Source organism: Chiloscyllium plagiosum, unplaced genomic scaffold (assembly GCF_037043375.1).
Source record: "Chiloscyllium plagiosum isolate Xiang-an unplaced genomic scaffold, Cpla_swu_hap1 HiC_scaffold_5, whole genome shotgun sequence".
In the NCBI taxonomy this organism is placed as follows: domain Eukaryota; kingdom Metazoa; phylum Chordata; class Chondrichthyes; order Orectolobiformes; family Hemiscylliidae; genus Chiloscyllium; species Chiloscyllium plagiosum.
The window spans coordinates 47,424,542-47,452,008 of NW_028270143.1; the positions used below are offsets into that span (position 1 = coordinate 47,424,542).

Consider the following 27,467-nt stretch of genomic DNA (forward strand, 5'->3'; position numbering starts at 1 on the left):
TACTGGAAAATTGGCTTTGTAATAATAACTTTAAATATCACATACTTGTGTTTAGAGGTATGAAATTGATGATACCTCCCTTTGAGGGGTGTTGAAAAATGTTTCACATTCATGTATGCTTGACTTTTATACAACATCAAAGAACCCAAAAAAGGTTTTGAACTGGTACCATAATTTTTCTCATTAGCACATTTGGGCAGACTCTCTTTGGTTATTACTTCCTTTTTTGTTTTGTATTTCTATATTACTCATTTATTACTTCTGATTTACTTCTTTACAATAAACAAATATTGAATTTTAAATGTTCTGCCAATGATGCAGATTTGATTGTAATGGCACAAAAAAATTATAGATAATTTTAAAAATCATATAGTACTTTTATTAACTACCTGGCAGCACGATAACCCTGTGTGTTGCACATCCAGTTCAGAATGTGGTTCATATTATCCATTGCTATGCTGTAGAGGGATGGTTTGATTGAAGAATAGATAGCTGAAAAATTGTTGCATTTGGCTTGAAATAAAAAGAACGTAATGTAAACTTCTTATTTCATCATCCACAATATATATACAAGGTACACAAGATAATGAGAGGCATACACAGAGTCGATAGCCAGAGACTATTTCCCAAGGCAGAAATGACTAACACGAGGGGTCATAGTTTTAAGCTGGTTGGACGAAAGTATAGAGGGGATGTCAGAGGCGGGTTCTTTACACAGAGTTGAGAGAGCATGGAATGCATTGCCAGCAGCAGTTGTGGAGGCAGGGTCATTGGGGACATTTAAGAGTCTCTTCGACATGCATATGGTCACAGAAATTTGAGGGTGCATACATGATGTTGCGCCGACCACTGATCCTCGTGGGCTGAAGGGCCTGTTCTGTGCTGCACTGTTCTATGTTCTAATAGGTGAAGCAGTGAGTTTTGAGAAGATTTGTAGCTCAGGTTGAGGCTCTGGATGTAGGTTTGCTCGCTGAGCTGGAAGGCTCATTTTCAGACATTATCACCATACTCCATAACATCTTCAGTGAGCCTCCGGATGAAGCGCTGCTGGTGTTTCCTGCTTTCTATTTATATGTTTGGGTCCCTTGAGTTAGTATTGTCATTTCCTGTTTTTCTCAGAGGATGGTAAATGGGATCCAGGTCAATGTGTTTGATGGTGTTCCAGTTGGAATGCCAAGCTTCTAGGAATTCTTGTCCTCTGATGGCTGTGTTGTTCCAGTCGAAGTAGTGCCCTTCCTTATCTGTATGTAAGGATACTAGTGAGAAAGGGTTATGTATCCTGGTGGCTAGTTTTCTGCTTGTTTGTCTAATGTAGTGTTTGTTACAGTTCTTGCATGGTATTTTGTAAATGACCTTAGTTTTGCTGGTCTATATAGGGTCTTTCAAGTTGATTAGCTGCTGTTTTAGTGTGTTGGTGGGCTACCAAATGACATCACCACACCAAGGAAACCCAAACACAAATAGAAAGCAGGAAACACCAGCAGTGCTTTGTCCGGAGGCTCACTGAAGATGAAACTACATCCAAAATGGTGAAGAAATTTAAAAAGCAAATTTATGTTGGGGTGTGGTAAGAATAGTAAAATAAAAGCTTTAAGATGTTTCTCTAAAGATTTTATATTTTTGGATCATTGTTAAATCTGATTATCCTGATCAAAAACAGACATACAAATTGGAAAGGCTACAAAGAAAAACAAAGTTAGACCATCAAGGAACCTCAGAGAAACTAGAGTTATTCTCGCTGAGAGACAGAAGAGAGAGTAAATATTCATGTACATGAATAATTAAATCGTGCAGATAAAATAAATGCAAGATATTACTTCAAGACAAAGAAAATTTAAATGAATATAATATGTAACTACTGAAAGAGAATGTGCGAAATGACACAGTGGCAAAGAGTTGTGGTAATTTTACACATATTTTGGATGCTGTGTGAAAGAATGAAGACTTGAGGGAAGTGTGAATCATAGAACCCCTACAGTGTAGAAACAGACCATTAGACCCAACAAGTCCACACCAACCTTCCAAAGAGTAATCCATTTCCCTACCCTGTTACTCTACATTTATCCCTAATCTATACATCCTTGAACACTATGGGCAATTCACCTAACTTGCACATCTTTGGATTGTGGGAGGAAACCCACGCAGACACTGGGAGGATGTACAAACTCCAATTGGCTATTTCTGATCTTTGAGTTTTCTACTGTTAACTTCTTGCAAAAAAAGAGTGAGAGGACATCAGAGGGAAGAGTCGTCATATTGACATCCTTCTTGATAGCCATTCCAGATCAGCAGATACCAGCAAGCAAACGTGTGACAATTTCAATATCTGATGGGAACCAAATTACAATTTAATTAGCCAAGGTATTTTTCAAGTTAATTTTCAAAGGGTTTTTTTTAAAAAAAGTGAACTATGTAATATTATTAGTATTGAATGTAATACTTTGTAGCACTAATTATATGATACTTATCTCATCAATAACTGCACTGATTTATTTACTTTCAAGTGTAAAGAGTGGCAAATAGAAATGGTTTAAGGCATCAGAATAAAGTCGTTCCTCATAGCTGATGCAGAAATTGATTCCAACTCAATTCAATTTTGTCTTATTGTTTTACCTTGTATTTGCAGGAATCACCCCTTACAGACCCAGCTGCCCCAGCAACAAGGTGCAGGTCAGTATCCAACATCTCGCTCGCCAACCATCCCTTGCTCAAACCACTATCACATTGACTATCATGCAACCTAACTAACTGTAGAAAAAAAAAGCCATCCTCAGTATTTACTAAAATGTATAACATTTGTTATGATAAATTTTGTTAGAGTCAAAATACTTTGGCTCAGATCTAACATATTGGATAAAAGGCAGTACTGTTATGTCAGTATACAGGGTATTAAGATCCTTGGGGAAGATGTTTCATCCAATGCTACAACATAAAGGCCCATTCTACTTTTGTGCATGTTAATGTAACCAGAACAAAGCCATTTGCTAAACTGCAGATTTTCTTGTCCAAATGATTGAAGTCTCTTCAGAAAGGAAAACTTAACATGTTAAATTCTTAATTCATAATCAAATTTTCACTTCTTCGTTCTTGCTTTCCTGATTGGAGGAGAATATTATATGTCGACATTTCTACATTATGAGGCAAGTACAAATGAATGTAAAGAAATAATAACTGACTATTTACTACATAAATGTAACTTTCTTCCTATTTCTCATCAAAATGACGAGCCTAGGCAGCATCATCCAAAGACTGTCAGATTCCATGTGTATGCTGATGATAGGTCTACCTTCTCACTGTCACTTTCAGTTCCTTCACTGCCTGATTTGTAACACTTTATCCAATATTCGTCAGTGAACAATCCAAAATTACCTTCAATTAAATATTGGGGAAAATTGAAGCCTTTGTCTTTGGCTACCACAAAAAATATCGACATCTTCCCGGTCACTTAAACCAGGTCTGAAATTCATATGCCCAATTTTTGAATGAAGAGGTTGTGACACAGATTGTAGTGGATTGAAGAAATGTCAACCTCTCAGCAGAATGAATGAGTTGCTACTCAGTGTTCAATGCTACTCCTATCAATGTGCTCACACATGCAGGGAATGCTGTGACTAACTTCAAGGTACAGACACCCTCTTCCTTCTCATAAAAATTGCTGGAAATAGAGTTCTTGCAAACTGTACATACAAGGGCAGGTGGAGACAAAGATGCAACCTATTGGATGCTGTGCTAGAGTTTTTGCTAGACATTAGCAATTACCTACCTCTGCAGAAACTGTTAATCCTCAGATCCCTGTTCCTTTCCAATTCTAACCTTTCATATATATTTACTTTGTTCCAGTACAGGCAGCTATGCCTTTAGCTGTTGATGTCCCATGTACTAGAATTCTCTCCTTAGAACGGTCTCTCTCCCTTTTGCCTTGCCCCATTTACCTCAGTCTTCTAACACTTACTGTCTCCTATCTCTCTACCTTTCCACTCATTGCTCACTATCACCCGCCCACACCTCTTCATAGTATGTGAGCATTTGCTTTCCTTGGCGCTGTGTCTGTGACTCTTGGTAAAAGTGTTCTAGCATTTAAAATTAAATGATAATGAAGTTTTTGTCTTGCACAAGTCAGGGAAGAATAACAGATCTCAAAAGGAACAACAATATATGTTGTATCAAATAGTTTTATCTATCTGCAACAGCCAACATACTGTTCAGACCTAACCGTTGTGCTTGCAAATTTCAGAACTTTGGGTTAAAACAGAGGTGATTCTGCAATTGGACAGTGTCTACTAAACAATCCCAGTCAAGCTAAGAATTGTGTTACCAGTTCAGTTTGCATGATGGCTAATTAGACCATAAGATGTAAGAGCAGAATTAGGCCATGTGATCATAGCTGATGTGGTTCTCAATTCCATTCTCTTGCCTTCTCCCCATGCCAAATAAGAATCCATATATCTCATTCTCAAATATACACAATGACGTGGTCTCCACAGATTCAACAGTCTGGCTGAAGAAATTCCTCAACTCAGTTCTAGAAGGTTGTCCCTTCACTTGGAGGCTATAATTCTCTCCTACGAGTAGAATCATCATCTCCACGTCCCCTCTATCCAGGTCACTCCATACGGTGTAAGTTTCAATCAGATTTCCCTCATCCTTAAATTCCATTGAGTACAGACCCAGAGTCTGCATATGACTAGCCCACCATTCCAGGGAACATTCTTATAAACTTCTACTGGACCCATCCAACACTAGCACATCCTTTAGATGTGATTCACCTAACAATTAGTTAGGTGAATCAAGGTCAAATGGGACTACTTTTTCTTTTCGTCTTCACTGTTGGGATATAGGCAACATTGGCAAGTATTGTACATTTCCAGTTGAGCTGGTGTTCTGCCATCAGTTTGATACCATTAGTAGCTTACCAGGCAACATGAAAAGAAATGACTAGGTTTCTGCCTCAACTACCTTCCCAGGCATTGCATTCCAGACTTCATCACCCTCTAGGTAAAAATGGTTTTCCTCAAATTCCCTCTAAACCTCCTGCATGTCATTTTTTAAAGTACACCCCCTTGTTCCTGACCCTTCACCTAAAGGAAACAGCTGCTTTATATCCACCCTGTCCACATTCCTCAATCTTATACACCTCTTACAGGTCCCTCCTCAACCTTATTACTCTGAAGGATCTGAGCTTATCCAGCCTCTCTTCATGACTGAAATGCTCCATCCCAGGCTTTGTTGAAATGAAAAGTCTATGTGGCACAGAATTGGGAAGTGATCAGCTCACTGCAGACAGAAGGAAGGATGAAACCTGAACCTGTCAGCAGCTACATTAGGTATTCTCTACTGGACCTCAGTTTTACTCTATTTTACAAAACAACTACTTTTGATGAGGCAAAAGTGAGGACTGCAGATGCTGGAAACCAGAATTTAGATCAGAGTGGTGCTGGAAAAGCACATCAGGTCAGGCAGCATCAGAGGAGCAGGAAAATCGACGTTTCAGGCAAAAGCCCTTAATCAGGAATAGAGGCAGGGAGCCTCCAGGGTGGAGAGATAAATTGGTGGGGGGGGGGGGGGGGGGGCGTGCTGGGGAGAAGGTAGCAAAGAGTTACAATGGGAGAATGGGGGTGGGGATGGAGGTGATAGGTCAGAGAGGAGGGTGGAGCGGATAGGTGGGAAGGGAGATTGACAGGTCATGGAGTCAGAGATGTACAGCATGGAAATAGACCCTTCGGTCCAACCTGTCCATGCCAACCAGATATCCCAACCCAATCTAGTCCCACCTGCCAGCACCCGGCCCATATCCCTCCAAACCCTTCCTATTCATATACCCATCCAAATGCCTTTTAAATGTTGCAATTGTACCAACCTCCACCACTTCCTCTGGCAGCTCATTCCATACCCATACCACCCTCTGTGAGAAAAAGTTGCCCCTTAGGTCCTTTTCATATCTTTCCCCTCTCACCCTAAACCTATGCCGTCTAGTTTTGGACTCCCTGTCCCCAGGGAAAAGACTTTGCCTATTTACCCTATCCATGCCCCTCATAATTTTGTAAATCTCTGTAAGATCACCTTTCAGCCTCCGACACCCCCAGGAAAACAGCCCCAGCCTGTACAGCCTCTCCCTATAGCTCAAATCCTCCAACCCTGGCAACATCCTTGTAAATCTTTTCTGAACCCTTTCAAGTTTCACAACATCTTTCCGATAGAATATTGCGTGCAATTCTGGTCTCCTTCCTAACAGTGGCCTAACCAATGTCCTGTACAGCCGCAACATAACCTCCCAACTCCTGTATTCAATACTCTGACCAATAAAAGAAAGCATACCAAATGTCTTCTGCACTATCCTATCTACCTGCGACTCCACTTTCAAGGAGCTATGAACCTGCACTCCAAGGTCTCTGTTCAGCAACACTTCCTAGGACCTCACCAAAGTCCTGCTAAGATTTACTTCCCAAAACGCAGCACCTCACATTTATCTGAAATAAACTCCATCTGCCACTTCTCAGCCCATTGGCCCACATTTCCATGCTGTAAGTCTCTATGACTCGCCAATCTCCCTTCCCACCTATCCACTCCACCCTCCTCTCTGACCTATCATCTCCAGCCCCACCCTCATTCACCTATTGTACTCTTTGCTACCTTCTCTCCAGCCACTCATTTCTCTCTCCACCCTGGAGGTTCCCTGCGTCTATTCCTGATGAAGGGCTTTTGCCCAAAACGTTGATTTTCCTGCTCCTCGGATGCTGCCTGACCTGTGCTTTTCCAGCACCACTCTGATCTAAACTACTTTTGATGAGTCTAGCAACATTTACCAAAAACTAAATGTGTATTTCCTGCCTCTTGGCATCTCATGTAGTTGAGATAATCTTGGACAAGTCTGGTGCTGTTCAACTAATTAATCTATTCATCTATGTTTAGGTAAATGGCAAACCTGATGAAGGAAAACTGAATGAAGCATTTACCTGATATGATTCCACTTGGGAAAGGTTATTCTTCTTCTGTACCCTGACCAAATACAGGATGTGTTTTCATGATGTGCTAACGTGCATGGCGGCGAAACTGGGTACAAAGTGAGCTTGTCAAGTATTTGATACCAATGTTCTAAATTGCTCCACATAGTAAATGTTGTAGTTGCTTTTTGTGCATATAATTCTATAAGCCGTTAATTTTATTTAACTTTTGCTAGAAAAAGCTAGCCCTTAACTGGGTAAACTGTTATAGGCAGAAGGAATTCTGGCATCTCTTGCCTATAGTCCAAAACAATGTTTGCATCATGCAATAAATACATTTATAAAAGACATTTTACCAGTTTCATTAAATTTTTAAACCTATTCCTTTATAAATTTCATAATACTGCTCTTAGTAATTTGGTAATAACATTGTCGATTAGCTTGATGGCTATGCTTTTGACTCCAGGACCACACAACTATTAAACCTTACAGCTCCAGATTTAAACATCAAGGAATAACAGACCTTTACGTGTCTGATGCATCTTCTGAACGCACTGCCTATGTTGCACAAGAGCAATCACTCCACGTAATGTCCCCGTATTCGCACAAGACAGTGTTATTTTCTGTGGTCACCAAAAACATCCATACAGAATCTTGCAGCAATTCACCAGAGCTTTCAAAAATTGCTGGAGTGAAAGTGGGTCAAAAGCACAAAGCTGCAATTTGTAGAGGTAGCCTAGCTTGAAATAGTCTCATCTTCCTTCCAAATGCTTGTTGTTGCAAGAATAAGGAAGATGGCTGCCGCACATTTGTTGTTCAGGTTTAGCCTTTTGTTCCTGCACGAGTGTATGGCTGTATGTCGAGAACACACAAATAGTTTGCCGGGGCACACGGTATATTTATGTCTCACTCAAGTTACATTTCATGGGATGTGCAGGAAGCAGCCATCTCATATTGCAAAATGTTTATTACACCTTGGTAGCATCACTTTGCAAATTCATTTCACAATTCTATAGTAAAGGAAGTTATGGGAGTGAATCAGACTTGCAATGCGATGCATGTTATAGTCTGAGTCATATAACATGGAAACACACCCTTTGGTCCAACTAGTCCACGATGAACATGCTTCCAAACAAAACTAGTCCCACTTTTCTGCGTTTGGCCCATATCCTCCAAACCTTTCCTATTCATGTACTTCTGTGAAGTCTTTTAAACATTCTATCTGTACCTTTATCCACCATTTCCTCTGACAATTCATTCCACACACTAACCACTCTGTAAAACAAAAGTTGCCCTTCATGTCCCTTTTAAATCTTTCTCCTCTTGCCTTAAAAATATGACCCCTAATTTTGAACTCCCCCACCTCAGGGAAAAACCTTTCCTATTCACTTTATCTATGCCCCTCACGATTTTATAAACCTCTATAAAGTCACCCCTCAACCTCCTATGTTCCTGTGGAAAAAGTCCCAACTTATCCAGTCGATTTTTAAAACTGAAGCACTCCATTCCCGGCAACATCCTGGTAAATCTTTTCTGAACCCTCTCCAGTTTAATAATATCCTTCCTATAACAAGGCAAGCAGAACTGAATACAGTACTCCAGAAGAGACCTAACCAACATCCTGTACGAATTCAACATGACATCTTATACTCAACATATTAAGAAAGCTGGCTATTTCACCACCCCTCCCAAAAAAGGAACAAAATCCATTTTGCTGCCCCAAAACAGCTCATATCCACACCACTGCTTACTCAACATGAAGCAATGTAAAACAAGATTAAGCCCTTCTGATTATCTGCTGTACCTGTGTGCTTGACAGACTTATTGCTTAACCTTTTTAAGGTACCTTGTGAAACACCTTCTGGAAGTCCAAATACAACACATCTACTGGTTCCCCTCTATTCACTCTGGTCAAGACAGATTTGAAAAATTCTAGTAACTTCAATTTTACTTTTATGAAACTATGCTGCCTCTGCTTGTTTAGATTATGATTTTTCAAAAGTTCTATTACTTATTTAATAACTGATACCAACATTTTTCCAACAATAGATGTTAAGCTAATTGGCCTACAGGTTTTTCAATTTTGACACCCTCCATTTTTGAAGTGTGGCCTCATATTGGTAGTTTACAATCCTCCGGTACTTCTTCAGAATTCAAGGACTTTGGGAAAATTGCAACAATGTATCTATTATTTCTGTAGATACCTCTGTTACAATCCTAGGATGCAAGACATCAAGGCCAGGACTTGTCTGCCTTTAGCCTTATTAATTTGTCTAAGGCTATTTCTCTCGTGATGGTTATGGAACGTAATTCCACCCCCAATTTTTTTGGCATTAATGGGATGTTCAAAGTATCTTCCATCATAAAAACTGATACAAATTTCTGTTTAACTCACCTGTCATTTCCTTATTCCCCATAACTATCTCCCCAAATTCATTTTCTGATCGATATTCAGTTTGACCCCTCTTTTTATACACTTAAAGAAGCTCTTTTATTCCTCATTAGTTTGACCTTGTAATTTATTTTCTCTTTTTACCTTAAGTTCCCCTATGCTGGATTCTGAATTTATCCCAGTCTTTGAGGCCATCACTGATTTTGTCTCCTTATATATTTTTTCTTTCAACTTCACAGGTCGGTGCAATGTAGAGGGCCGAAGGGCCTGTGCTGCTCTGTAATGTTCTATGTTCATACTCTCCTTAACTTCCTTGATTAGCCATGGTTGGTTTATCCCTCTCTTTGAATCCTTCCTCCTCACTAGAATGCATTTTTGCTAGGAATCCTTAAAATGACAGCCACTGCATGCTTATGGTCTTTCGTGCAAATCTATCTGCATTTCATTGTAATTCCCTTTATTTAACACTTGTGTTACTATACAGTGTTTAACTTGTTCAAGTTTTTCTATTTACCTCTTAACATTTCCATGCTGGTTTCTCAATTTTTCTTTAACTCGTAAAATTCCATTCCGAGTGATTACTTATAAAATCTTTTCCACCACTAAACTGGTTTGTATTTGCTGGATTTATCTTTATTTTTCCAAAAAAGAACAAGGACATAATATTTACAATTCTCCAGTCCTTGTGCACCATGTCCTTTATTCAAGGGAGACTGCACGATTAAATCAGTATGTCTGCAACTTTCATCTTTACTTCCCTTATCTTCAAATTTGGGAGGTCATGTTGTGGCTGTGCAGGACATTGGTTAGGCCACTGTTGGAATATTGCATGCAATTCTGGTCTCCTTCCTATCAGAACGATGTTGTGAAACTTGAGAGGGTTCAGAAAAGATTTACAAGGATGTTGCGAGGGTTGGAGGATTTGAGCTATAGGGAGAGGCTGAACAGGCTGGGGCTATTTTCCCTGGTGCATTGGAGGCTGAGAGGTGACCTTAGAGAGGTTTACAAAATTATGAGGGGCATGGATAGGGTAAATAGGCAAAGTCTTTTCCCTGGGGTCAGGGAGTCCAGAACTAGAGGGCATAGGTTTAGGGTGAGAGGGTAAAGATATAAAAGAGACCTAAGGGGCAACTTTTTCACACAGAGGGTGGTACGTGCATGGAATGAGCTGCCAGAGGAAGTGGTGGAGGCTGGTACAACTGCAACACTTAAGAGGCATTTGGATGGGTATATGAATAGGAAGGGTTTGGAGGGATATGGGCCAGGTGCAGGCAGGTGGGACTAGATTGGATTGGGATATCTGGTCGGCATGGACGGGTTGGACCGAAGGGTCTATTTCCATGCTGTACATCTCTATGACTCTAAATGTGTTTGGTCCAGTCCTGCTGACTTAATTTACTATACATAGCTATTTTAATACCTCTGGTTATCTCTACCTTCTCTTTTATGAATGTTTCAGCAGCATGCTTCTCCTGAGTATAGACTGTTATAATGGGCTAATCCAGCATCTCAATGATAGCCTCTTTGGTTCCTCTCTGGAACTACCCGTTGTGACAGTAGTGTGTCTTTAAAAGAGATTTCTTCTGTGCGGTTTCTCTTGCAGAGAGGTGTTGTTAGTGGTACTGGAATATTTGCTTCAGAAGCAGTGAGTAAGCAGCTTTGAGCTCCTGGAGTCTTTGTGTTGAATTAGACAAAAGAAGCATGAGTGGGTGGAGCTCTCCCAGACCCAGATTTTTGTTGTGTTTTCAGGTTACGAGTTGGCTGCTGAAGCTTTTAGATATAGCTTTCTCTTCGCTGCAGAAAAAGCTTGAGTTCTCTCTCGCTGCTGCTAGACGGTTTATTTCAGTGTTTCTTTCTCCTGTTCTGGGGAGGAGAGTCTGTGAGGAAAATCTGTTTTGCTGAATTTGTATTTGTCAAGGGGGTGTTTATGGGATACTGCTATATTGGAACAGTTGATGATTAGTAGTTAAGTATTTCAATATCTTATTTTGTTAAGTATTTCAATAGAGTTAAAATTATACCTTTTTTTTGTTTGTAAAAATAAAGTGTGTTTTACTTGAAACCTAGTAGGAGATCAACCAAATCATGTCTGGAACACTGCGCTTTACACTTAACCTAAATCCTAACTTATTTAAGGACATCATCTTGATATATTTTGAGAGGGTTTCATCTGGTCCATAACATCATTCTACTAGAGTATAAACAATCATACACGTGAACCATATGAAATGATTATGACAATGTGACAGCTTCTAGCAGTATTTTCATCTCGTGTTTTCAAATGTCACTATTCACCATGGTACAATTTGATCTCTTGGGTTTGGAGTTACTAGTAGAGTAACAATCTACTTCTTATAACTTTTCTCATGTGTACACTATTATTTACAAACGTGTCAATATTTCCCACCGATAAGTAAATGTCAATACTTATCCTTTATGTTGCCAGTGATATAAAATATTGCTAGCCTCAAGCCACACACCACTTATATGCAACCGGTTTTCTGTCTTTGGTATTAATTGCTGAACCTCAAGACTACCACTGGGTACATCGATCTGATCAGTTTCTGAACTAACTACCATTTTGTTCCTTTGACAACCATCTACCTTTCTGAGAGTACTGGGAATAAGTTCTCCGAGGCAGGTAGTCTTTTTAATAATTGGAATCAGATGTCTGGATCTATGGCTCAAGAATGGGCAAGGTACTAGATGGTAGATGCCACATGCAAAACTAGAAAAGGGGAGCAAGTTAAGATTAACATATCTGGAACAAGGAACTTCTCACTGCATTCAAAAATAACAATGCAGAAGCTAGACTAAAAAATTTAAATAGAATCATTACTAAACATACGAACAATGTTTTCAAAGGAAGTGTTTAATGTTATTTTAAATTCAAGTCCCAAAATTGGTCATTTCTAATTACATGGGACCTTTATGTTTCATTTTTTTCACAAATACTATAAATGACAGGTATTTCACATTGAGATTTTCAGCAAAAACATTGTATGCGAAATGCAAACAATAAATAACTGCAATGAAATATTTTGGGTGCACAATATATTTAGCATGCATTTTAATTTTTATCAAAAAGTGTGATTCATCCATCATTTGAATCTAAACAGGCTAAGTCTCAAATAGTTCCGGATGTAGGTTTGCTCGCTGAGCTGCAAGGTTCGTTTTTAGACGTTAGGTCACCATACTAGGTAGCATCATCAGTGAGCCTCTGGATGAAGCACTGGTGCCATGGCCTGCTTTCTATTTGTTTAGGTTTCCTTGGGTTGGGTTGCAAGGTATTTTGTAAATGACATTAGTTTTGCTTGTTGGCTGCATAGGGTATTTCAAGTTCATTAGCTGCTGCTTTAGTGTGTTAGTGGGTTTGTGGGCTACCACGATGTCAAAGGGTCTGAGTAGTCTGCCAGTCATTTCTGAGATGTTGGAACATCCCGAGAAAAGCAGGAAATGATGTCACCACAGGAAATGGCATCACCAGCCCAAGGAAACCTAAATACGAATAGAAAGCGGGCCATGCCACCAGTGCTTCATCCGGAGGCTCACTGATGTTACCTAGCATGGTGACAAAATATCTGAAAACAAACCTTCCAGCTCAGCAAGCAAACCTACATCCAGAATATCAACCTGAGCCACAAATCTTCTCAAAACTCGCTCTCAAATAGCATTTAACTTCATGGATTATCTATATTTGAGCTAAACTAGATTTGCACTCGTTTAACCAGTAGAAAAATTGTTAAACAAGAAAGCTCATTTTCAGTTGAGAGTAAACTGCAAATGGGAATATCTAATGCCCACAAATCTAAAATACAAACGTAGCTACAACACCCTTTTCAAACAAAAGCAGCATACTATTAGCTGAGATATAGAGACCATATCAAATTAAACAAGAGTAAACCTCCAGAGGTTTAATATGTTAAATAAAGAACATCAATTTAATGTTGATAATTCCACAAATTCAGCACAAGACAACAGTAGTGCAGATTTGTTCCCAGTGTCAAAAGGAACAAATATTCACAGAATCATGAAGGCAAAGCCTTCTACATGCAGTTTAATGCAATAATCTCATATCCAACTTAGTATCACAGAACTTTATTGGCATTTTCACTTATAACTGCACACAATAAATCAGTGGCGTTGCTAGCACACTGGAATTTTTTTATTCAGCTTTCTCACACCATACGGCAATGATCACAATGGACTCCTTTTTTAAAACTAGGCTATATTGACTAAAAGGTAACAAATTCTGAATTAGTGGTGCTGGAAGAGCAGAGCAGTTCAGGCAGCAGCCAACGAGCAGCGAAATCGACGTTTCGGGCAAAAGCCCTTCATCAGGAAATACAGCAGCACAGGTAAAGTATTGCTATACATGGTAGAAACTTGGAGAGGGATGTTAATATGTTTACATGAATGTTACTAGTTTTGCAATTTGTAATTTTTATCATTTCGGACAAATGAACCTGTTTTTTGCCACCCATTTAACACCTTCAACATTCACTCTCTCCAAAACCAATGTCAGCAGTGCACATGACCAATGAGATGCACTGCAAAACAACTCAAAGCTCCATAGATAGGATCTTTTAAATCTTCAAGCTGTACCATCTAGAAGGATAAGACTAGCAGAGAAACGGGATCACCAGCACCTGCAAATTCCGATCCAAACCTCACCGCATTCTGACAGAACTATACAGCTGCTTCTTCACTGTTGCTGGATCAAAATCCTGGAACCTCTTCCCTCACAACACTGAGGGTGTACCTGCACTAAGGATTGCAATGCTTCAATAAAACAGCTCACCACCATCTTATTATTAGGGATGGGTAATAAATGCTGACCTAGCCAGCCATACTAGTATCCCAGAGTGAATTAAAAATAATTCACAATTAAAATGTGTTCTGTATAGCAAAGCAGCTCTTTAAACCATTTATTTCAACATTTTGAAAATAAAGTAAGAAGTGTTTAGTTCAATTTTCAATTAGTGGTTGTAGGTAAGTAACATTAAGGCAGAATTGTTATACCCTCCAAGCTACTTGAGGTCAGATTTGTTCCTTCCGAAGGTTGCAAGAAAACAACTCCAAGGATGAAATTTAGATCAAATTTCAAGATACTGCTTGCCAATTTCGAGGTTTAATCTGAGATGTCATCAAATGTTAAAAAAAGTTTATTAAAATTCCTATGACTTGTTGCAAGTGGTGGAATCCATACAATGAGCAACATGTGGCTAAACAGTGAGGAAGAGATAGCTAACTATTCCTCCTGAAATACTTAAATTTTGGATGAATGCAGTTATTTAAGTATTAAAGATTTTTAAACATATAGTCCATACTGAAAGTTTTAAAGTAGTATCACAAAATCCTGTCTTTTACTTTGGCATTAACATTTATTTGAATTTACATTGGAAATTCAGAAGGATAGCTTAGATTAGATTAGATTACTTGACAGTGTGGAAACAGGTCCTTCGGCCCAACAAGTCCACACCGACCCGCCAAAGCGCAAACCAACCATACCTCTACATTTAACCCTTACCTAACACTACGGACAATTTAACATGGCCAATTCACCTGACCTGCACATCTTTGGACTGTGGGAGGAAACCGGAGCACACGGAGGAAACCCACGCAGACACGGGGAGAATGTGCAAACTCCACACAGTCAGTCGCCTGAGGCGGGAATTGAACCCGGGTCTCTGGCGCTGCGAGGCAGCAGTGCTAACCACTGTGCCACCGTGCCGCCCACCACGGGGGGGGGGGGGCACGGTGGGGAAGTGGGGAAGTAAAAATATCTGCACTAGTTTGATGAATGCACTCAAACTAATTTACTCACAATGGACCATATTTGGTCACTCACCTCAAGTGTTATTTTTAATCCAGGCTTTTCATCTGTTCCTACTAATTCCAACAATGTAGGAACCTATCAGACTCACCAGAGTCATTTTATAATTTGACAAGGATTTATTGCACATCAGTCTATTCATATTACTGGATGATTTTACTATAAATTATGAAACTATATAATTTGCTTATTCTGAGCAGACAACTTTTAAAGTGACAATTATGGACATGATTGCACAGTTCAGTATTGTTCTTTTAAAGCTTTATATATTCAATAACTTTTAAACATATAATCTGAATGGAGTACAATTTTTTCTTATGGGAATTTTGTGCCATATTAAGCAACAAATGCATTAACGGCAACAAATGCCAATTATCTACCTCAACTATTAAAAAAACTCAAAACAAAACAACATTCTGGCAATAGCAAACACTGCATGTTTACGGAGGCATTTAATAAAAGTACCTGGGATTACATTTGGATCAGTTCAAAGTGGGAAGAAAGAAAACATTTCATTGGACTAACTAAACAAAGCAAACGACAAACTGCAGTTTTCCATTGTTCAGCATACTCACCCTAAAATAGGAGCCATTATAAAAAGCTCAAAAATGAAGGAATTTTCTATGTAGTTAAACAGGCTGCCATTAATTTTCCAGCTTCATTCCATTAGACATTGATTACATAAATTTTTAAAAATCTAACTTTATGCATATCAATGTAGGCCCATAACAGGTGTTTCAAATTGAATATATTACAAAACTGAATAAAATACAGTTTACAAACTAACCAGACAGAAAGAAACGTTTAAATTATAATTAACGAGCATTTTAGAGAAACAGAAAATCTGCATTATTTAGAATGCAGAAGCTTGCTTTTAAACTACTGTGCATTAATGCTTTCCTAGTCTTGCAGGTTTCCAGAGCTGATGGAAACTTGAAATTTTGTCAAAACCAATTTCCGCGTAAACACAGTAAACGTACAAAACATGGGAAATTTATTTTAGGTTTGACACGTTCAATACGAGGTACACATTTGAACAGTTAGTGGCTTAGCAAACCACTAAACACAAATCAAACTACAAACACATTGGAAAAAATTTAAACATCATGCATTCCTCAATTTCCATAAGTCAGACCAATTTATTTATGCTTATCATAGCCAGTTATTTTACATGTGGCCCAGAAATTAAATAAATGTAAAGAGAAACTGAATTCAATCATGAAACCAGGTGAAAATCTTCCATACAATTTAAGAGTAAACATCACTGAATGATACTGTAGCTTTATAACATAATTTTTTAGTTTTTAAACAAAACCACAAAAAAAATCAATTCCATAAATCTGCAAAACAATCCTAAAGAATTCACGATTAAAAACTGTACAAAATATAAATTTTGTTTTTAAACACTACAACATTAAATTTTCACATCTCAAACTACCTAGGAAATCCATTACAAACAACACTAAATTGTAAATGAAACTCAGTTCAGAACATTTTAACTAGCACTCAGCTGTTTCAGGAAAAACTGTTCAATTATAAACTTACCACAGTCTCACAGCTCTTCATAAGTGCAAAATCTCAAAAACAGAAAAAAGTTAATCTATACACAAAATATGATTGACCTGAAATACTGCAAGAACTCAAATATAAATGTGGTACTAAAAAGATGTGACTCCGAGTGCAATAAGAACTGTCAAAGATTAACATTTGGAATTACATTATACTGGACTTATATTAATTTCTGTAACTGTAGGAATTTATTCAAGCCTGAAATCCCGATTAAGTGCAGTAAATTCTTCAGTCAAGCCATCATTTCAAAATGAAGTTTAACAAACAGAAAGGAACATACAAAATCACTCCAGTTCTGGTGACCCAAAGGTTCTGAAGGCTACAGAGATCATTCACAAACAAAACATGTTACAAAGAAAAGCACGTGCGAGTATTGGAATATTACAAAATGAAATTCTTAGTGCAAAAAGTTACTCAGGTCATTGATTTCATAGATTTTCAGAAAAATTAACAATTTAGTAAAATAAATAAAGCCCAACCAAATGTGGGATTCACAAACAACAGTATGAACAATACGAAAAATTTGACTGATTGCACTGAGAAACTCAATTTCCCCCGCCTATCACCTTCCTCCAAAATGAGGAAATCTTTGATACATGTCTGAAAAGATTAAATTCCTGCTCAATATATAAGATGCTGGGCACAGTTGCACGGTACCTTGCCAACAAGGTCCTGCTTCATGTGGTTTTGAACTATTACCAAAGTATTAAGCACACTTTCCAAGAGGAAATAGTTAATGTTACTAAGGAATGTTGTACCGATCACAATGAAATCAGTACATCTAGTCTTCAGTCAAATCTAGAATCTTCTAGTTTGGCTATTCTCAACGCTAAAGCACCTTTACCACACATCAACTGGAGAGAAGGGAAGGAATGTTATGTGAAATTCATTAATTTTAAGAACTAATTTTTAAAAATCTTGATAAATTAGAAAGGATACTATTTTGAGTGCTCCTGATTTTGATATCTCATCTTTATCGTAGTAAGATGGGTTAAAATGGCACTTAAGCACAGAATTCCTCAAAAACATTTTTTTGTGCAGTCACACTGCAAGATCTCCACCATTAGTATGTGTAATTTGAAAAGTAGTTCTACAACTTCAAGTATTTACTACTAAATATGCAGATGTGCTGAAATTCAAAGATAATTCACATGAAAAGAATTAAGTGAAAAATAACATACTGCAGGGTTTGTAAATCTGACAAATTAAGGCAGAAATGTTACCATGATTTAAATAGATATCAGTAACAATGATTTATGGCACCTTGCATATCAAAAATCATACTCAACTATTTCATACTCTTGAGCAATTTGACTAATGAAAATGGTTAAAATCTAATCAGGTGAATAAGAATTTGGCATCAATAAGTTACCTGACAGTTTCCTACAAATATATCTGACATTAGAGAGAACATATCGATATTTTAAAAATCCATAAACAAGATGAGTTTAAAGCATTCAGTATGGCCATTTGTTCAAAACACAAATCAGGTTTTTTACATGAATTAACTTGTGAAATGCAGTGCAAGTCTGATTTAGGAAATAGTCAGTGAACTTAAATGTGTAATAAATCCTTAGCGCCTCTTCTTCCCTTTCTTCCTGCTACAAAACTTTTAAAATGCCTAAATTGTAGCAGCAAGTACGTTTGTCTTTTTAAAAAAAACTAATAAACAAATTTTAGCGCACTGTTAGTAAGAGCTAATATAATCTAACAATCATAAAACATAATTTATCATACAGGTTTAAATGGCCACAAACACTGGAACTGGTCATTAAATCGTACTAACTAAATTTACAAGTTGTTGGCTACTTCACTTGCACACGGAGCAGGAGTCTATAATTAGATCAGTGTTTCAGTCCATATTGACAACACTTCAAATTAGGAGTTTTAAACTGGTGAATGTACTTACTTTGAGAATTAACCATTTATTTCACAATAAAGTAAAATGTTTTCCTTTCTTTAAAAGGGAGAAATGAAACAGTAGATGAGTGTTAGCAGTGGTTGAAATTTGTTGGCAGCCTAATTTTTCCAGTAATGCAATACTACAATCACAGGTAACAACCAACATATCTCTTTCAAGTCAGGAATAATTCAGTGAACAAACTCCCAGTCTATTCATTTTGTCAGTGCTCCAGAGTGATATTAATTTTTTTTATACTGCACCTATACGTGAACTATGAAAGAAAGTTACTTTGCCCAACATCACAGCATAGGGATAGAGGAAAATAAAACATGTCAAACTCCTCAGCATTAGAGAATTAATTTTCAGTGAATAGATACCTAAAGATATCAAGGACCAAACTTTACGTCAGTAGATATCCCAAAATGCTGTCTTCATAAAATTGGACTAATTACAGTTGAAGAAATTAAGTGAAAATATGGAATATTTGAACTGGAAGTCACATCATAACCAACAGGTGCCCAAGAAATACTGTATACCCAAATAGAAAATCTCATGAAATAGCATATCAAAAGATGCTACCGTTTCAGTAGTCACTCCATCAATTATCCCAATACTTAGTGGCTTTCAAATCGATCATAATGTAACCAAACATTTTCATCATGTCTATTTACATCAGTATGTTTTCTTCAGATTTGATATTATGAAGAATCGTAGTGTTGCACAGACTTTAAGCTTTCTTCCTCTCAATACACAATTCTTTGAGGTTTTTTCTTTATTAAATATGAAAGTCAAAATAGGTACTGGAGCCTCCTCAGTCATTATTTCAGTTACTTGTTCAATTGTTCAACAGTTGACAATGTGAGAAGCGCCAATAAAAACACTGTTGCACACAGCAGTCTTTTCAGTGCAACATAATTATCTTTGGGAATGGCTATCTGTACAAGATCATTTGTGATCTGAGAGATTTCGTGAGCAACTAGCACAAAAATAAAAGTGCTGATGATAATGTTGAGCACTGGGTTGCCGGGAATGAGCACGAGGATTCCTTTGGTATCTGCTGCAAGCCAGATATGATATTGGCATATGAAAAGCTGAAAGAAAAAGGTTTCAATATGAAAGGTATGTACGTACAATCAGTTCAAAGTTTTAACAAGACCAAGATTCTGTTTGAAGCTAGGGTGAATACAATCAAATCCTACAAAAGAAAAAGAATGCTCAGAATCTGAAATAAACAAAATAAATACAAGCCTGTACCTGTCCAACCTTTCCTCATGAAGCAACCCAGGCGTTAGCGTCACAAATCTTCTCTGAATTCCCTTCAAACACATTTACATCTTCCTTTAAATAAGGTGATGATGAATATATACACACTATCCCAGATTTGATCTCATTACAGCCCTCTATAAAAACTTTCCTACTTTTGTATTCACTGACCATCACAATAAAAGACAATGTACTATTTGCTTTCCTAATTACTCTGTGCCTGCATACTAGACTTCTACAATACATGCACGAAGTCATCAAATCCCTCTGCACCTCCGATCTCTGTGATCTCTCACCATTTAAATATGTTTGTTACATTCTTCCTGCCAAAATGGACAATTCCACATTAGATTTATCAGATCTTTGCCCACTCATTTAATCTAACTATATATTTTGAGGCCTCGACACACTCCCTACACATCTTGTTTTTCCTTTTCTCCTGCGAGTGGTCAGTTAATTTCACAACAGTCCCTTCATCCATCACTTATAAAAACTATAAGCAGTTGAGCTCCCAGCACTGATCCCTATGGCACATTAGTCTTTACATGTTGCCAATCAAAAAGAGTCCCAATATGCCGTAGTTGTGGGTAAATTCACTGACCTGGAAAGTTGATTTATAGATGTTTTGTCCCCCTTCTAGGTGACATTCTCAGTGCTTTGGAATGTCCTGTGATGCGCTGCTGTACTTTCTCTTCTGGAATTTAATTGGTTTCGTTCCTGATGGCTTCCAGTTCTTCATTGCAGTGGTCGGTATATTGGATCTAGGTCAATTTGTTTATTGATGGAGTCCATGAATAAGTGCCACGCCTCTACAAATTCTCCGGATGTCCTCTGTTTAGCTTGTCCAATTATCATTATGTTGTTCCAGTCGAATTTGTGGTCCCTGTCACTATATTTGTGGTCCCTGTCACTGAAACACTATATAGGACCAACAGGCAGACAACTAGCAATCAGCATCCATGACTACCAACTAACCACTAAATGCCATGACCAGCTGTCCCTAGTAGCCATATATACAGATGACAAGGACCAAAAATTCAACTGGGATAACAATGATAATAGGACAAGCTAAACAGAGGACTGCCAGAGAATTCCTTGAGGCACTCATCCATGGGCTCCATCAATAAACACACTGACCTAGATCCAATATACCAATCACTGCATTGAAGAACTGGAAGCAGCAGGAACAAAACCAAATAAATTCTAGAAGGCACAGTGCAGCAGCGCTTCACAGGAGGCTCCTAAGCACTGAGAATGTCACCTAGAAAGGGGACAAAACATCTGTAAATCAATTTTCCAGCTCGGCGAACATTCCCACAACTACAACAACAGGCACCCAAGCTACAAATCTTTACCCAAACCTCGAGAATCCCAATATGCCTACTCCCTGCTAGCCAGCCAATCAATTGATCAAAATCTCATGATACCCTTGTACCATGAACTTTTATTTTGTGTAATAAACTTTATCAAATGCCTTTTGGAAGTAAGTCAATTTGACAAATGCCTAGGCAACCTATTTCTGGTGAGGTTGAAATAAACGGGAAAGGAAAAAGACACCACCCTCCATAAGACAGCACTGTTCTAGGAAACTGTCCCTAATACATTCAATGGAATTATTCCTCATGGCTACCTTTGCCAGTTCTCATGAAAAGGAGCCATTACTCTATTTTCCTTTTTACATGTCGCTATTATCTCAATTAACTGCAGTTTTGATCTCCTTGGAAACATCTCTCCATAATGGCTATAAGATTATACCAAATAAGCTTTATGCTGTTATTAGTTTTGTTTTGACTACTACATAGACTGTAGGGAAATAGATGGTGACATCTTGCAAAATGTCCAGATTAGAGGAGGAAGTGCTGGATGTCTTGAAATAGGTAAAAGTGGATAAATCCCCAGGACCTGATCAGGTGTACCCGAGAACTCTGCGGGAAACGAGAGAAGTGATTGCTGGTCCTCTTGCTGAGATATTTGTATCATTGATAGTCACAGGTGAGGTGCCGGAAGACTGGAGGTTGGCTAATATGGTGCGGTAAGGACAAGCCAGGAAACTATAGACCATTGAGTCTGATGGGCAAGTTGTTGGAGGGAATCCTGAGGGACAGGATGTACATGTATTTGGAAAGGCAAGGACTGATTCGGGATAGTCAACATAGCTTTGTGCATGGGAAATCATGTCTCACAAACCTGATTGAGTTTTTAAAAAAAGTAACAAAGAGGATTGATGAGGGCAGAGTTGTAGATGTGATCTATATGGACTTCAGTAAGGCATTCGACAAGGTTCCTCATGGGAGACTGATTAGCAAGGTTAGATCTCATGGAATACAGGGTGATCTAGCCATTTGGATACAGAACTGGCTCAAAGGTAGAAGACAGAGGGTGGTGGTGGAGGGTTGTTTTTCAGAATGGAGGCATGTGACCGGTGGAGTGCCACAAGGATTGGTGCTGGGTCCTCTACTTTTTGTCATTTACATAAATGATTTGGATGCAAGCATAAGAGGTATAGTTTTTAAGTTTGCAGATGACACCAAAATTGGAGGTGTAGTGGACAGCGAAGAGGGATACCTCAGATTACAACAGGATCTTGACCAGATGGGCCAATGAGCTGAGAAGTGGCAGGTGGCGTTTAATTCAGATAAATGCGAGGAGCTGCATTTTGGGAAAGCAAATCTTACCGGGACTCATACACTTAATGGTAAGGTCCTAGGGAGTGTTGCTGAACAAAGACCTTGGGGTGCAGATGCATAGCTCCTTGAAAGTGGAGTCGCAGGTAGATAGAATAGTGAAGGTGGTGTTTTTTCTTTATTGGTCAGAGTTTTGAGTACAGGAGTTGGAAGGTCATGTTGCGGCTATATAGGACATTGGTTAGGCCACTGTTGGAATATTGCCTGCAATTCTGGTCTCCTTCCTATCGGAAAGATGTTGTGAAACTTGAAAGGATTCAGAAAAGACTTACAAGGATGTTATCAGGGTCGGAGGATTTGATCTATGGTGAGAGACTGAACAGGCTGGGGCTGTTTTCCCTGGAGGCTGAGGGGTGACCTTGGAGAGGTTTACAAAATTATGAGGGGCATGGATAGGGTAAATAGGCAAAGTCTTTTCCCTGGGGTCAGGGAGTCCAGAACCAGAGGGCATAAGTTTAGGGTGAGAGGGGAAAGATATAAAAGAGACCTAAGGGACAACTTGCTCACACAGAGGGTGGTACAGGTGTAGAGTGAGCTACTAGAGGAAGTGGTGGAGGCTAGTACAATTGCAACATTTAAGAGGCACTTGGATGCATATATGAATAGGAAGGGTTTGGAGGAATATGGGGCGGGTGCTAGCAGGTGGGACTAGATTGGATTGGGATATCTGGTCAGCATGGATGGGTTGGACCGAAGGGTCTGTTTCCATGTTGTACATCTCTATGACTCTACATGCATTTAAGCAAAGAACATTTAATTTTGCCTTTCTACAATTTTTTTTGCTCCTTTTTGGCTGTCCTGTCCCACTCTGGATAGTATTATCTAAATAACTTCTATGCAACACGGCTGTATTCTTTTGCTTTATAAGCCTGTGTTATCCTTCTCCCAAGTTTTCCCCTACTCTGATTAACTGAAGCTCTTTCTACAGTTCTAGTTATTAGATTCACCATTACACTGATCTCAGTACAGTTCAAATAGAGACTACATCACCAGAACAGCTTTCTTCTACTCCAATATTAGTTCAAGTACCCCATGATTTGAACACCATTCCAACCCCACCAATTTTTGAGCCATGCATTTAACTCTTTGAATTTATTTACTCTGTGCCATTTTGCCCCTGCTCACGTAGTATTTTTGATTGTATGTGTTGTGGTCCACATGGATTCCATCAACTAGGAATTACAAAAATGATCTGTTTAAGAATGGTTAATACAAGCTAGAGGCTAAATGACAAATCAGTCCCCTAAAAGTTAACAATCTCTGGATTGGTACCTTAGTCGTAAGCAAATTGGTTGGTGATAGGCAAGATCAGGAAGTTTAAGACATGCTCAAAGATTACTGTTGGAGAAGTGAGTTCTGATACTCGAGTACTAGGGAGCAAGGAAGTTGCAATGTCAGGACTGTCTTCACCTGAACTATGCAGTCCAAGGAATCATAGAAAGAGGGTTGCAGAAAGGGCCTTAAATTAAATAGAGGGAGTGTAGGGCTGATAGGACTGGAAGGGTTGGTGTGGGGGGGGGGGGGGGGGGGGGGGGGTGTTGTTGGCATGGACGGATCACAAGGAGAGTTCAGGAAAGTTATAGAGCAAGAATAAAGGTCAGAGCACAGCAATGATGTAAGTTCTGATAATCAGAGTCTGACAGGAAGGCTTAGAGTATAGAAACGTAAGAGTGTACCAGCCAATAAAAGTCAGAATGTAGAAAAATGGTAAATAAACAAAACCAAATGCTTCTGACATTTGTTATAAAATGGATGAATCAATCACAAACACTTAAATCAATGAGTATAATCTGATAGCCACTGCAGATACATGATTGCAAGGTGACCAAGGCTGAGGCCTGCTATTTAACATTTTGGAAGGACAAGCAGCAAAGGTGATGGGGTAGCTCTGTTACTTTAAAAAATATAAGTTAGTAAAGTAATAATACATTACGCTGCTTCAAAGGCATATTTCATTCTGCCACCCAAACTGATTCTCAAAGGAAGGAGGTGACATCTGGAAATAGCTTACAGCCCTCCTGAGAAAGTTTGGATGATTATACAAGATCGAAAGAGGGTTTGCAAGAAAAGCATTGCTATCAATTTTAATCTTCAAGATTGGACAAATCAAAATGGCCACGGTAGCCTACATGGTTACTCCAGAGAGTGAAAATGTAAAATTTCTTAGGCCAATCTTCACAAAGCCAAAGGAAAGGAAGTCATTCTCAACCTGGTTGTAAAACAGAATAAATTTATAGCCTCCTATAAAACCAGCATCTAGCAGTGAGCATAACATGAAAAAAATGCACACTCAGGTTGACACTAACAAACATGGGTCTAAGAGTAGCATCCTAAAACAAAAGGAATTACAAGGGTAGAAATATTGAATTGACTTAAGTGGATGGAAAAATAGATTAAAATAAAGGATGGCACAAAAACCATGCCATTTAAGGAAGTACTGCCATTTGGCTGAGGATTGGCAGGTGTTTAATTTGAATAAATCCAAAGTATTGCATTTTGGTAAAACAAACAAGGGCAAGATTTATACAATTAATTGTAGGGCCCACTGAAGTGTTATAGAACAGAGACTTATGGGCTCAGATATATAATTCTTTGAAGTTTGCATCACAGGTAGACAGGGTGGCTAAAAAGATGTTGAAGCACATCTCCCGTCAGACCTTTGAGTAAAGGAGTTCGGACGTCATGTTGAGGTTGTACAGGATGCTGTGGAGGCCTCTGCTGGAGTACTGCATGCTCCAGCTAGCGCTCCTCCACTCTGCCCATTCTTTTACTTTCTCTTCCCTCTCACAACCTCGGACACCTGGCCCCAGCCTCCAAAGTGGGGTCAGCAGGGATGCCAGAGACCAGCAGCCGGGGTGGGGATGCCAGTGGCAGCTCTCCAGTGCAGAACTTGGCTAGCAGCCTGATGAGAAGTGTAGCAGCAGTCGTCCAGTGCATGAGCAGGGCAGCTGCCAGTAGTCAAACCACAAGGCCCATTGCATTAGCATGCTGCAGAGACCCTTTGGAGACAAGACTGTGATGCTTGTCTTCTGAACTTTAAAAATTTACACAGGCACCTTTTTACCTAAGATGGTGCTGTAAGTGGCAGCTAATAAACTTTTCACTGTACTTAGAGTACATATGACAACATAGCCATTTCTAATTCTAATGGTCATTAAAGAAAACAAACTGAAAATCCTCATGGGATTAAAGGTTGCCCAATCCCTTGAATCCTAATGATCTGTATCCTAGGGTATTAAAAGAAATTAATGCAGGAATAGTGGATGCAATGGTTGCATCCTACCAACATTCCCTGGATTCTGGAAAGATCCTAGTGGATTGGGAAACCATAAATGTCATTGCTCCATTTATGAAATGAGGAAACCAGCAAACAGGATACTAAAGTCCATTTAGCCTAATATCTGTTATTGGGAAAATCTGAGAGTTTATTATGCTGGAACTAATGCCAATACATTTAGAAAATCAAAATATAATCAGGAAAAGTCAACATTGTTTTATGAAAGAAACAGATGTTTGGCTAGTTTATTAGAGACCTTTGAAGTAGTAACAAACAAGGTATATAATGGGAACCAATGGATATGGTGTGCTTGGATTTCCTGAGAAGTATCTGATAAATTCCATATAGTTTTGAGGGATAATATGAGCATGAATAGAGGATTACCTGGTTAACAGGAAATGGAGAATCAGAATAAATTAGCTTTTTTCAGGTCAGAAAACTAATTAGTGGAGTGCCACAGAGACCAGTTACAGCTCGGTAATATTTAGGAAAGCATATTGTGGACACAATCTGCAAAGGCCAAGAAATAGGTTAAGTGAGTTAGCAAAACTGCGGTAAATGGAGTATAATTGGATGTAAATTTGTCCACTTTGACAAGGAGAACTGAAAAAGCTGGTAATTATATAAATAGAGAGAAAATATAGAAAACTCTGGCACAGGGTTATTTGCGTGACCCGGTATATGAGTTACACAGCTTGCATGCAGGTACAACATTATTAGGAAGGCAAAAGGAATGCTAACTTTTATAGCAAGACAGATGGAGTGGAAAAAAATCGCTACAGCACTGCAAAGACTTCAGTAAATTAAGAGGTGATCTTTATTGAATTGCAAGAGTCTGGGTTGACTTGGCTAGGAGGATGCTTCCCTTTCATGGGAGTTTAGAACTGGGGGCTCAGTATGAAATAAGGGGTCTCCCATTTAAGGTGGGAGATGAGGAGGATTAATTATACACAATGTCGAGTCAGCATTTTGATTAAAGGAGTCAAGGGTTATGGGGGACCTTTGGCAGGAAACTGGAGGTAACATCATATTCAGATCAACCATGATCTTGTTAAACGGCAAAGCAGGCTTGAAGACCAAATGACTTACAAATCATTCTGCTATAACACGTGTTCTGTTAACATGAATTCGCTGAAATGCAATTGACAAATTGGGGACACTGTTTCAAAAGTGCCAACTTTTAAAATATGCGTTGGCTGTAATGTGATTACATCGCGTTGTTGCTTAAGTGCAATTTTTCTATAATGTGGGGTTGCACAAAAATGCAACCATCTCGTTATAGAAAAATTGCCTGTACTCCTAATGATTTTCATGATATATGACAAAGAGTAGGTATTAACTAGAGGCTTTAGACCCAAAATACTCATGCATGTGCCATATGGGTGAAAAACAGTGTCATTGCAATCAGGCTAGTCTCAATTCTGGCAGATATCCACAGTGATCACGAATATCCTAATAAAACTGGTAAAAATTACACCGTATGTCATAAATACATGCCTAAGAACACTTGGACCGACAAAGAAAATAGTTACAGATAGAGATTTTGAACATCAAACCTTTCCTGATGGCATTGTTGCCTTTACAACTTAAGCGACTTGAAGA

The 27,467-nt window shown here is 38.7% G+C and overlaps 2 protein-coding genes across 7 annotated transcripts in view; one reads left to right on the forward strand and one right to left on the reverse strand.

Annotated features, from left to right (window-relative positions):
- The window catches only part of sgce (sarcoglycan, epsilon), an 81,256-nt gene extending 73,965 nt beyond the window's left edge, over positions 1–7,291 (forward strand). For 3 of the 4 annotated variants that reach the window (XM_043689933.2, XM_043689930.2, XM_043689931.2), the window contains 3 exons: positions 2,627–2,670; positions 3,106–3,140; positions 6,910–7,291. In XM_043689933.2, the coding sequence (XP_043545868.1) occupies positions 2,627–2,670; positions 3,106–3,140; positions 6,910–6,957 (127 nt within the window). In that variant the 3' untranslated portion in view covers positions 6,958–7,291. The remainder of the gene's footprint in view (positions 1–2,626; positions 2,671–3,105; positions 3,141–6,909) is intronic. The other variant, XM_043689932.2, reaches the window with a different exon arrangement.
- An 8,311-nt stretch (positions 7,292–15,602) lies between these two features.
- casd1 (CAS1 domain sialic acid O acetyltransferase 1) overlaps positions 15,603–27,467 on the reverse strand; it is a 109,776-nt gene continuing 97,911 nt past the window's right edge. For all 3 annotated transcript variants that reach the window (XM_087987146.1, XM_087987145.1, XM_087987147.1), the window contains one exon: positions 15,603–19,732. In XM_087987146.1, coding sequence (XP_087843272.1) covers positions 19,469–19,732 — 264 coding nt within the window. In that variant the 3' untranslated portion in view covers positions 15,603–19,468. The remainder of the gene's footprint in view (positions 19,733–27,467) is intronic.